Here is a 13,101-nt window from a genome sequence, read left to right as displayed (position 1 = left end):
ACATGACTTCTGAGAGACTGATGTCCAAGATAACAACCATTTTGAATGGTAGTAATCTGCCTTTTGTTGACATGGCAACAGGAAACCCATTTTCATAGGGCATCATAGACGCACAGATCCTTGAATATGGTCTTGTTCACCATTTCCCTTTGACTCAGTGTACTCGCTAAGTACAGCTTGGATGTCTGTCAAACCATTTAGGTATAGGATACCAAATGTAAATGAGAAACAAAAATTAAATTCAAATTGCAATCAAGGGCTGCCGCTGCTGGAGGCAAATACACAGTATGGTCAGAAATTAGACATTTAAATGTAAATGCTAATTCCTTTCATGTTGTCTTGGCTTCTGCCCCTTTGGTGTAATATTGTTGCACCCACTGGGAAACACTCTTTGAACTTGAAATAGTTGGCAAAAATGTTGACATGAATGCAAAAGACCAGAGGTTCTCATCACACACCGGGCCATATGACCCTATTTCATTCCTTTATGTAAATGATCCATGGACTTGACGAGTGACCATTTTATTTAGCCTCTTGTGTCCAGTCACCAGCGCTCTTTCAGGTATACAATTTCCCTTTTTCATAAGCAGGTTGTTTCTCTCCGCTTGTCCGCAAGGCGAGTCTCTTCCCAGCACACCTTTTGTTAACACCCTGAAAATGTAACTCCCCCTTCTCTGTACCCTCCTTCAGGGGATTCATATACACAATAGAGGATTTTCGTCACTGTTTTGCTGCTTTGTATAGTATAAAAGACCCCTGTTTTGTGGGGGTCTGACAGCCAAGACACTAGCAACCCAGGGGAGGGCTAAAAGTTACATTTGTTGCACTAATAGGTTTACTTTTGTAGGCACATGTTTTTACTCTCCCGCTTCCAGGCCATGTTCTTGAATAAGAAATGGGGAGAAAAGTAGAAAGGGTCATTTTCACTTTTCTCTGAGAACATTGTCTGTTTCAGTGCACATTAAAAACTGAATAGCATGGCTAGGAGATTGAATAGAGGACTGTAGCCTGACCTGGCCTTCTCTGGTCTCACTTGTTCTGTTCTCTCCTTCACTGCCTAGCATTAACCTTTGAAACCACCAAAAGCATAGAGGGGGGAAAGGGTTTTTCAAGGCCATTGTAGGGAAATGTCAGTGTAGACCGAGCGGAAGAGGCGGAGCGAGAGTTTTCATTCTCGCCAAAATCTGTCCAAAGTATGCCCAATGCGTTTCTATTGGCTTATTTTGGACCTAAGCTTGTCGCGTGCCTTCCCCCCATTTGGGACAATGACTCCCGTTGGTTAGGGTGGAGACATGACCGTCTTGTCATTATATACAGATGTCTGGTAGTGGGAGCAGCAGCTGTGTTTATAATTGCTGTTTTGTTGAGAGCCTGGATGGATGGAGGTTAATTGAGAGTCAGAAAGTGATGGAGGGACAGGTGGGGCTGCCATTCAATTCCCCAGTCAGGTTTCTCATCGTCTCTCCCCCCCCCCCCAGCTAATGAGATGTCTTTTTCTGACAGGACACTCATTCAGAGGGAGAACTCTAAATTGACAGGACTTAACTTTTGCATAACTTTGTGAGGTATAGTTGGAGGAAGACCATAATGATCCGAACATTACGGGGGAAATGAGGGAGCTGAAGATACTCTAAAGAGTTATGTTACACACATGCCAAAGAATATTTAACGCAGCAGTCATACGGTACTTTCCTCTGTCTATAATCTTTGCAAAGATAAACCAACTAAACAAAAACAATTAGAAAAAATGGAAGGATGAGCCACGTTCAAAGAAGATACCTTTTCAATGATGTTGCCATAGTGACTTCATTCAAATGTTTGGTCTAGCTGGGCCTACTTCGTTTGATTGACACGTCGTCAAGTGGCCCCAGAGAGACTGATGGACAAGTGGCATTTATGAGTTAATTACAAGAAGCTCATTTGGCGGGGCTCAGAACCTGGAGAACGCCTCAAGCTCGAGAGAGGAGGGCTCCCCTAGTGCAGAGCACAGCCTGCTGACTGGTGCCACACTGTGAATACATCCACAAACCAGGGCCCCATCCAGCATTGTAACACAGGGTGCCCTCCTGCTTAGCCTTGCACGTTTCCAGCATATTTACTAGCTCCTGTTTCTTCATCCCTTTTTCTCCTTTGCCTTTTTATATGGGAGATAAGGAGTCTGTTGGTATTTTTTCATGGGTTCTGCATAGGGGCAAAGAGTGCTGTGATTTGTTGAGGACAAATGTCACTCCTCTCTCTCCCTCCACCCACTTCTTCCCACAGAGACACCTACGGAGCTGTGGGACGGCGTCTCAGAATCATTGATTTTGGATTCTGCTGATGAATTACCAGGGACCTTCTTTATTGGCGGCTTGCTTTCCTTCCTTCCTCCGATCTGTTTTTCCAAATGTGCATTGGGAGAGGTCAGCCGCAGCCCTCTGCTGAGGGGAAAAAATAAGATGGAAAAACCCCTGCCTGGACCTTTCCCTAATGAGCGAATCAATGCATCTGTCTCAAGAGAGAGGGAGAGGGGTGCTGGTGGGACCAGAAGGACCAGGCCAAAACACTCGGGCAGAAGCTGTTACAGCATGCTCTGAATAGGCTTCTTTTTAAACTTAGCACAACAATATATCAGCCCGGAGCCCCTCATTGAGCCGGCCCTTAATTAATTCAGCACTTTGACCCGCCCGCTAGGCCAGCCACATCATACTGCCGGTTTAACCTGCTCCATGGCTTTCGTCTCACCGTAACCCGTAGCAACGGGGCCTATATATTATTTAGTGAAGACAGACCCTTAAACACAATTTTATTTCTGATGGATGTACTGTAACATAGGACTTTCATCAAATCAAAATGTCACATGCTCCGAATACATCCGGTGTAAACTTTACCGTGAAATGTTTACTTACACGCCCTTCCCCAAAAATGGAGATTCCTCTGTGTGAGGGAGCACAATGCCAGACACCTCCGGGGGAGTCACATGTTCTTGTGTGTGTGTGTGTGTGTAAAGAAACAGGAGTTGACCACCACTGTCCCCCACTTTAAAAAGCAGCATCATGGTGGAAAGGAAAAGGGGATAGCTAGTCAGTTGTACAACTGAATGCATGCACCTGATGATGGGAAGATTGGGCGCTGGAAGAGGGGGGTGGGGTTTATGGTTTAGGAGCGCACATACACACACTTGCTTCACTCTCCTCGCCCAAGGGAATGAACAGGAGGGGTGAGCGGGTGACAGACATTTGTTTTGGGAACATTTTTGCGCATTCGCTCGATTGAATGGGAAGGTCCTGGCTGGTGGGTTGGGAATTTAGCATGTAAAGAGTGGGTGGAGGTGGCGGGTGAGGCCCTTTGTCCGAACTGAGAATTTGTCGTAATTCAGGCCTTCATAATGCAGTTAAATGAAGCGAGGAAATGTTCGCAGCCTGGCCGTGGCACAGAACAGCAACCCAACAGAGAGGGTCTGTCCAACGCCACTCTGTCCACACAATTACACAGAGACAAGCTGTTTCTTTCTGTGCCTGTCATATGCTTTCATTAACATGGTTGGAAATCGATTTATGTTGTTTGTATGAAAACAAGTCCACCATCAATAACAAAATGTGTTATCGTTGCAGTCTCTGGATATTTCTCCAAAAACTAGTATTTTTCGGTAGTAGTTTGTTTTAGACAACAACCAGCTAAATCTACCCTTCCCTGTATTCCAAAGCAGTGGCAGTTTGTTTCTTGCCTGACAGTTGAAGCTGTGTCAAGACAAGTCTGACTAATCAAGATATGAGGTGATAACATGCATCTAAACCATATGAATCTTAGTTATCTTCACCTCTCCCCTCGGTGAGCATATCCAAGGCTGTCTTTATCCAGCCAGTCTGTCCAACCCCATGGCTCCGGCCTCATCACTAAGGCTGGCTGTCACTTGGATATCGCTGGCTGGCTCATTGGAGGGAAACGGTGGGCTTGATATACTATATGTTCATATGTAATCTCAAGCTAAATCCATGGGAAATATTACACTGTGGAAATGGTATCTCTTAGGCTTCGTTTTGCCACTCCCACTAAGTCAGTCATTCTTGGTCCCTGCCTCCTGCCCCCCCCCCCCCCCAAAAGATTGAGAGGCAGTGCCTTCAGAGACTAATGATGTGTTGAGCACAGGTCAGAACTTCAAAGGGACCAATATTAGATTAGACTCATTCTAGCTCTTTTTACATTGCCTGAAAAATGTTCTTCAATTCCTTTAGTAAAGGGCATATTACTTGATGTCAGGATGTCTTTTTGATTATACCTAATAGAAATACCTTATTTTAATGGAAGTTAACATTATAGGAACTAATGATATTGTATTGGTACAGTATGTGCAGTAGGTGTCAATGTGATGTTTCTTTATTGTCATTAGACAGTAAAGAGTGTCCCATCGGGGATGGAGGGTAATGGTGTGATATCTGCAGATCCTCTTCGGACACCCATGGACTGATGCTAATTGACTAATGGGGGCACCGCTCTCCATTACTATCAGTGATTGAAAGCATGCATTCAAAAGGAGGAGGGGGAAAGATCACATGCACTTCTATCACTGATGAAGGAACCCAATCTACTGCTTGAAAAAACACCTAAAAGATAAATGTGACAGCTGAAAAGGAAAATATTCACTTTGAGTAAAGATGTGAAACCATCCTCTTTGTGTTGGCAAAATGTTTTTATTTTTTATCTTACCTGTGTCATTAATAACAATCACCTCAAGGTCCCTTTGTTCTTCAATGTTGCACATCTAATGTCCTTTTTGTCACCTTCAGATCTGGTTTGCCTTCGTCAATGGATTCTCTGGTCAGATTCTGTTTGAGCGCTGGTGCATCGGCCTGTACAATGTGGTGAGTGCTAACGTGATTTACATTACTGTGGAAGCGCATGTTATATAATTCTCCTCCCCTGTTGCTCTCTGGCAAGAAAACGAATTTGCCATGGCAGTCCAGACGTGATCCCTTTACTGCGGGAAATGTCCCATTTATTTATGACCTGTTGTCAAGTCCATATTCCCCTCGTGCCCCGAACTATGTACCGAATGTGAGAACAACAGCCTTGCATGCCCCTAAAGAGTGTAGTTAGTAAATGCGGTCATGTGTGAATTATAAAGGAACCGGTGGAATAGAGCAGCACACAACCAGCTCTGAGCAACTGGTGTCCCACAGGGTTCTGTGTTGGGTCCCCTATTGAACCAATGTCAAATCAAAATTGTATTTGTCACGTCCTTCGTAAACAACAGGTGTGGACTAACAGTGAAATGCTTATGGGCCCTTCCCAACAATGCAGATAGAAAGAAAATAAAGAAATTATTGGAAAGTAAATTGCGTAATAACATATTCATAATGAATAACGATAGCTTTGCTATATACACGGGGTGCCAGTCCCGAGTCGATGTGCAGGGGTACAAGGTAATTGAGGTAGATATGTACATACAGTGGGGGAAAAAGTATTTAGTCAGCCACCAATTGTGCAAGTTCTCCCACTTAAAAAGATGATGCCTGTAATTTTCATCATAGGTACACTTCAACTATGACAGACAAAATGAGGGGGAAAAATCCAGAAAATCACCATTGTAGGATTTTTTTATGAATTTATTTGCAAATGATGGTGAACAATGAGTATTTGGTCAATAACAAACGTTTATCTCAATACTCTGTCATTGTCAACAAAGGGTATATAACAGAGGTCAAACATTTTCTGTAAGTCTTCACAAGGTTTTCAAACACTGTTGCTGGTATTTTGGCCCATTCCTCCATGCAGATCTCCTCTCCAGCAGTGATGTTTTGGGGCTGTTTCTGGGCAACACGGACTTTCAAATCCCTCCAAAGATTTTCTATCACTGCTCTAGAGGATCTCTGCATGGAGGAATGGGCCAAAATACCAGCAACAGTGTGTTAAAACCTTGTGAAGACTTACAGAAAACGTTTGACCTCTGTCATTGCCAACAAAGGGTATATAACAAAGTATTGAGAGAAACTTTTGTTATTGACCAAATACTTATTTTCCACCATAATTTGCAAATAAATTCATTAAAAATCCTACAATGTGATTTTCTGGAATTTTTTTTTCTGATTTTGTCTGTCATAGTTGAAGTGTACCGATGAAGAAAATTACAGGCCTCTCATCTTTTTAAGTGGGAGAACTTGCACAATTGGTGGCTGACTAAATACTTTTTTGCCCCACTGTATAACTAGGAATGTGACAGATTATTAACAGTAGCAGCATTGTATGTGGTGAGTCAAAAATGTTTGTGCAAAAAGGTTCAATGCAGATAGTCCGGATATCTATTTGGTTAACTATTTAACTACTTATGTCTTGGGGGTAGAAGGTGTTCAGGGTCCTTTTTGTTCCAGATTTCGTGCATTGGTTCCGCTTGTCATGCGGTAGCGGAGAGAACAGTCTATGACCTGGGTGACTGGAGTTTTAGCAGGGCACCACGGCCATACTGTACAATACTGACACGCTTTTCACTTCTTCTCTCACTCCTCTTCGCCGTCTCTCTCTCTCTGCAGAGAGAAACATTACAACACCACATAGAAATGACACTAGCGCCGCGGAAATACCTGCTAACTAGTAAGGGCGTTGCAGATGTTCGTCCAAGACGGAGCGTGTCGAATTAAAATAAAAGCCCAAAAGTGCTAAACACTCAACAGCCTCCACTCAATAAAATCAGTCAGTCATAACTTCAGCATATGACCATCAATGCAAAAGTGAAGCATTTTTCAATGATGCTGTGTACTCTGTTTCCTCCCCAAAATGTTTTATGATCACATAAAAAAGGTTTGTCAATTTAGCAGACGCTCTTAACCTTAATTGCTCCTGTAATTTGCTATGGTTAAGGGCCTTGCTCAAGGAAATCGACAGATTTTTCACCTCGTCGACTCGGTTACTGGCCCAACACTCTTAACCACTAGATTACATGCTATCCCAAATGTGTGATGAACTGGGGATGGCCTGTCTAATGGACAGGATGAATAATCTCATGTTGTTGATCATAGTGAGCAAATTGTCTCTTTCCAGACATGTATCTTAATAGGACATCATTAGTGTCTCCTTGTTTTCACTAACAAAGTGATGGAATCAATAACGTCTTGAAGGTCCTCGCCATTATAAAAACCCTGGCTTTTATTGAGTTATTCACTGTGGAATGATAGATGGGAATTCTAAAATTGTATCTGATACGGTCTTTGCTAACAGGCCGTTAATTTAATCTGCTTGGATTCTGAGTTTACTACCTTTATCCTAATTTCTGAGTTTTGTCAGGGGATATGTTGACATTAGTGTGTTTGTGTTTAGATTTTCACTGCTCTGCCTCCTCTCACGCTGGGCATATTTGAGCGTTCATGCAGGAAAGAGAACATGCTGAAGTACCCGGAACTCTACAAAACCTCCCAGAATGCCATGGGTTTCAACACCAAGGTAGGTCATGTGTCCGTTTATGCTGCATTGAAGAATGTTAAAGGAACATTGTCTCAACAATTCCATAATTTTCCACTTTTATGCATCATGTTTTATGCCTCATGTTTGTCTGGGACACATTTTCATTCATAGTAAAGTCAACCTATTTAAGCTTAGAAATACTTTAAGCATTAACTTTGCACCAACAAACAAAAAGCGAGACAGAGATGACTGCAATTAACCAGGATGTTTTTTTTTCTAAACCTCCTTTCTGTCTCCGAATTGACATCCTTTACACACAATGGAGACCTGATAAGCTCCAAACGCATCTTTCCCCATTGGTCTGTGTCTGACCTATGGGGTCTTTACCACCAGTCTGACCGGGTGCAATGGTCAGAGGGTGTCTTGCCTGTCTGTCTGGAGGGGCAGTCGGTTAGCTTTCCCCGCTGTCTGTTAATGAAGATGTCTCCCCTTCTCCACGCCTACCCCTCCCTCCCTCCATCTACCACCCTCGCCTAACTCCCTTACTTTACAGCCGTGGAGAGCCGGTTAGTGCAGCATGGAGACGGATTAAAACCCGAGTGGCCAGAGGTCATGGGCGACAGGGACATGAGAAGTGGGGGGATAGCGGCCCGGAGGAGTGGGGGTGTAAAGGAAGAGTGCTCTTCTGCCAGGGTGTGATGGCATCCAATGTGGAAAATTTGTCTAAGCAAGGGCCTGTTTGCACTGGAGTCCTTCTGCCTAGTCTGGCAGAGCTTGGCCTAAGTACTGTAAATAAGACAACCCCAGTCTACTGGTCTCTCTCGAGACCCGGGAAGTTGGCCTGCATGGGGCCAGTCACCTCAGTTAGTGACCCACGGACCACAGCCGGCATTTCCCCCTCATAGCTTTTAGTTGTGTCAAGGTGAGAGAAGGGCTCCGTATGGCCCAGTGTTACATGACCCTCCAGGGAATAGCAGGATGATATTGTGCAAGACAGGCCACAGTCTCTGAAAATACTGACTTGTTGATTCATATCGGTTTTCCTCCATTTTTGTTTGACCAGTAATTTCTTAACACATGTAAATAATGACTTGTCCAGGTCACCGTTGTGGTTTAAATGGACTGTCATCCTTTTCCCTCTGATATTGTCTTTGCCACATGGCCTTAGGCGAGGTGCCAAAAATCTAGCAGGAATTTGCCCGAATCCCCTTTCTTTCTGCACGCCTGGGTCTTTTGTACACAAACAGATACTGTCTGGGTGAATTAAAGGCATTCGTGTTGAGGAAGGGGGCAGGGGAAGGGTGTGAAGTATTTAAGACGTCGCCCGCCCTCGCCACTGGGCCCCCTTTCGCCACTGTGGCCCCTTTCACTTTTAATTACATATTCTTGACACTTCAGTCACTCTAATAAACCTCAGTCCCCTGATGTGGCCAACAGGATTACACTGCCCCCCTCCCGCTCTGTGCAACAGCATTAAAGAGGAAGGGGTGAGGACTGGAAATATTTGGCTCGATATAAAGTACATGCATTCATGCTTTTTTAAGCAATTAGGCGCTGCACAATGGGCCTGAATCTTTTAGCCTGGGCACGAACAAGGACAGGCAGGAATTCACACTGGTGTTCTTCGAAACTCGCCGGGATACAGTGGAGGGGGTAGAAGTGGGGGGAGGGGAGTGAGGCTTCACTGTGACAAATGATTATGAACATTCGGGGTGGCAGGTAGCCTAGTAGTTAGAGCTTAGGACTAGTAACCGAAAGGTTGCTGGATCAAATCCCCAAGCTGAAAAGGTAAAAGTCTGTCCTGCCACAGAACAATGGCCGTCATTGTAAATAGGAATTTGTTCTTAACTTACTTACCTAGTTAAATAATAGGTTAAATACATTTTTTAAAGTATTTATTGATTTTATTAGTATTCGTTAGGTTGCTGGGCACATGGAAAGTTTGTTTTTTCCACACTGTGTTGTGCTGGGCAGAGTGAGGAGGGTGATGTGAGAAGGTGGTGTTCCACACTGTGTTGTGCTGGGCGGAGTGAGGAGGGTGATGTGAGGAGGTTTTTTGCTGGGCAGAGTGAGGAGGGTGATGTGAGGAGGTGTTGTGCTGGGCAGAGTGAGGAGGGTGATGTGAGGAGGTGTTGTTCCACACTGTGTTTTGCTGGGCAGAGTGAGGAGGGTGATGTGAGGAGGTGTTGTGCTGGGCAGAGTGAGGAGGGTGATGTGAGGAGGTGTTTTGCTGGGCAGAGTGAGGAGGGTGATGTGAGGAGGTGTTGTGCTGGGCAGAGTGAGGAGGGTGATGTGAGGAGGTGTTGTTCCACACTGTGTTTTGCTGGGCAGAGTGAGGAGGGTGATGTGAGGAGGTGGGGTTCCACACTGTGTTGTGCTGGGCAGAGTGAGGAGGGTGATGTGAGGAGGTGTTGTGCTGGGCAGAGTGAGGAGGGTGATGTGAGGAGGTGTTGTTCCACACTGTGTTTTGCTGGGCAGAGTGAGGAGGGTGATGTGAGGAGGTGTTGTGCTGGGCAGAGTGAGGAGGGTGATGTGAGGAGGTGTTGTTCCACACTGTGTTTTGCTGGGCAGAGTGAGGAGGGTGATGTGAGGAGGTGTTTTGCTGGGCAGAGTGAGGAGGGTGATGTGAGGAGGTGTTGTGCTGGGCAGAGTGAGGAGGGTGATGTGAGGAGGTGTTGTTCCACACTGTGTTTTGCTGGGCAGAGTGAGGAGGGTGATGTGAGGAGGTGTTGTTCCACACTGTGTTTTGCTGGGCAGAGTGAGGAGGGTGATGTGAGGAGGTGGTGTTCCACACTGTGTTGTGCTGGGCAGAGTGAGGAGGGTGATGTGAGGAGGTGTTGTTGTTCCACACTGTGATGAGGTGGTGTTCCACACTGTGTTGTGCTGGGCAGAGTGAGGAGGGTGATGTGACGAGGGGTTGTTGTTCCACACTGTTGAGGTGGGGTTATTGCCAGTGGGAGGCTAATTGGGTTTAAACGTGTAGTTGTAACATTGGAGATCATCTGTCACACATTGAACCACATAGAGAGGGGGGTGCTCCTACCCCAAAGTGGGGGCCTGTTGGCAGGGTGGGAGGTGAAGTAAGGGGGATAGGGGTGGGACTAAGGGCTCTTGTTTTGTTAAGGTGAGAAGGTCATACCAGAGAGGCCAAGGTATGACAGAGCACAGAACCAGACACACTCCTCCTGTTCCTCCTCTCCTGTTCCCCTCCCCACCTGTGGACTACAACACTTGGTTTCCTCATCTGTTGTAATGTAAATGTAAATGTTCTAGTGCTCACTAGTGTTTTTTTGTATGAAGCCTGCTTTTTATTTTATTTATCTTTTGCATAAATACTGAGACAGTTTTGAATTTGTACAACAAATAATCCGCATCCCCAGACTTCGCCCCGCAGCCCCAGACGTAACTTCCGACCACAGAATCCCCAATTGCTGACTTAACTACACATGACACAGATCCACCATTAGGGAATCTGCACTAAAGGGAAACAAGTTGGAGTACAAGGAAAAGCATGCTGCATATGCCTGCTCTTTTAAACAACTGTTTCGAGCACTAAGAGTTGATCGTTATTCCAAAATTGCTTAAAACCTGTGAAAAACGCATCGGCTTCAATAAGCCGGCGGTTTTATAATATGTCTTGGATAAGAAATTGTGCGTTCATAAACCGGTTTTATGAAGTTGTCGAGGGCGCGTTTTTACGGAAGTGTGAAAATAATTTGGTCTTGCTGCCTGCCAAAAATTAATTAAAAAGTGAATATTGAGTGAAGTGAAGTGTTCCCCCGCCACCCCGTTTTATTAAAATCTATTTAAACTTTTTTTAGTGGAGCAGGGTATGTGAACGAGGGGGCATGAATACAGAGTTTTTTGGCGGAGTTGATTTCACGGCCATTTCATGCTACATCACCCTTTAGTGTTGTGTTTGGCGACATCCGAGCATAATGTACATTTGAAACTGTGGTTTGGGAGAGGGACTATTGATTTAAACGGCTCATCCAAAATCTACAAACACACACCAACAGCACACACATACTGTAGAGTCGCCTGTGTGGAAACACACAAACTACTGTGTGCCCCTTCTTTTCCAGCTTCTTACTAATTACCGTAAAAACAAGTTAATCCACGTCAAACATGTCAACTTCTCCATGTTTTCAGATTGATTTGTGCTTGTTCAGTGCCCTCTTCATTTATTTTTCTCCCGATCTTAAATTTGCATATGAAAGACTGTTGAAATTTGATGTGGGGGGGGGTCTACAGGAAAGGACAGGGAAAGAGAAATCCTCCCCCCCACATAGTCCGACTTACGTGCACACACACACCAAACCTACACACATCCCTGCACCCTCTTCTCCAGTCCTGCACACAGGAGGATATACAAAGTGTGTGTCAGCGGGGTGGCCATTCAGAGAGGAGGCCCTACAAAACCGCCACTTAGCCAACTGCTGAGCCGGGACAAAGAGCCAAGGTCAGTGGTCGCTAGGCGGGTTGGGTCGGCCAACGGGTTTCTCATGCTTTTTCCTCTCCTTTTCTCCCTGGAACCCCCCAACCTACCCAACCCCCTCTCTCCTCCACCCTTCTCTCCCCCCTCCTTGCAGGTCTTCTGGGCCCATTGTCTGAATGGCCTCTTCCACTCGGTCATCCTCTTCTGGGTCCCCCTCACAGCCTTCCAGCACGGTAAGCACCTCCTAGAGACTCTAACCCTGACCTCCCAGGGACTCTAACCCTGACCTCCTAGAGACCTTGACCTCCCAGGGACTCTAACCCTGACCTCCCAGGGACTCTAACCCTGACCTCCCAGGGACTCATCTGGCACCTTGCTATTTGTGACTGAGCCTGGATTTCTAGTCTCTACATGCTCTGGGTAGAATGGGGCCAGTTAACACATACCTTATCGTGATTACTTTTCTTTTTTTACCCACAACCTCATGAATTATAAACATTGGCATGCTTGGCACGTACACACACTCAAACATAGACACACACACACTTTCAAGTTCCCTTGTTCAGCTCACACTTCACTATATGGCCAAGTAGCTACAATTCTCAGACTGTGGTAAGGCTCAGGGTTGAGAGAATGGGTATCTTTGAGTCGATGGAGTCTTGGCTGGTGGAGCCAGAGGACCACACAGGCTTGGGCCTGCTCTCCAAATAAAGCGAAGAGTGAAGCCCCTTCAGTCTGACTGACAGGCTGTCAGCAAGGCTTCGAAGCACACATAGGCATGTGACTAGCCGAAAGCAAAAAGGAGCCAGTCTCTTGCTCTCCCTCTTTCTTCTTCTCTTTCTCCCTCTCTCTCGTTCTTCTTCTCTCCCGCCCTAACACTCTCCCCAAGCACGCCCATGTGTTGAATTTGGAGGATGCTCAGAATTTAGGGGGTATTGAAGTAAATGTTGCTAGTACAATCAATGAGGGATTATTTTTTTTTAACTGAACAAAGAGTTGACCCATGCCTTTACCGGTATTTGAGTAGCAGGTTCCTTTGATTTGAATACTTTATTTGTCAAATATTACTGGACTAATTCTTGTTTTTGTTTTCAATAATAACCTGGCTTAACTGGTCACATCAACGATAGTCCAGACTGCTTCCTGATTCCTCCATCAGGTTGCTCCATTAAGCATATGCAATGGACACACACACACAGTCTTGTACAGCTCACCTTGTGGGGCCACACAATTCAGTCCCATTCAAAGTCCTATTTTCCCTCAACCTAATCCGTACTCTTACCCTAAGC

At 45.3% G+C, this 13,101-nt stretch overlaps 1 protein-coding gene across 4 annotated transcripts in view; it reads left to right on the top strand.

Annotated features, from left to right (window-relative positions):
- The window catches only part of LOC135526557 (phospholipid-transporting ATPase IA-like), a 192,267-nt gene that overhangs the window by 154,181 nt on the left and 24,985 nt on the right, over nucleotides 1-13,101 (top strand). For all 4 annotated transcript variants that reach the window (XM_064955048.1, XM_064955047.1, XM_064955049.1 and 1 more), the window contains 3 exons: nucleotides 4,767-4,841; nucleotides 7,291-7,413; nucleotides 11,967-12,045. In XM_064955048.1, the coding sequence (XP_064811120.1) occupies nucleotides 4,767-4,841; nucleotides 7,291-7,413; nucleotides 11,967-12,045 (277 nt within the window). The remainder of the gene's footprint in view (nucleotides 1-4,766; nucleotides 4,842-7,290; nucleotides 7,414-11,966; nucleotides 12,046-13,101) is intronic.

The sequence above is a fragment of the Oncorhynchus masou genome, chromosome 32 (genome assembly GCF_036934945.1).
Source record: "Oncorhynchus masou masou isolate Uvic2021 chromosome 32, UVic_Omas_1.1, whole genome shotgun sequence".
Lineage (NCBI taxonomy): Eukaryota > Metazoa > Chordata > Actinopteri > Salmoniformes > Salmonidae > Oncorhynchus > Oncorhynchus masou.
This window is presented reverse-complemented; position numbering and strand designations above follow the sequence as displayed.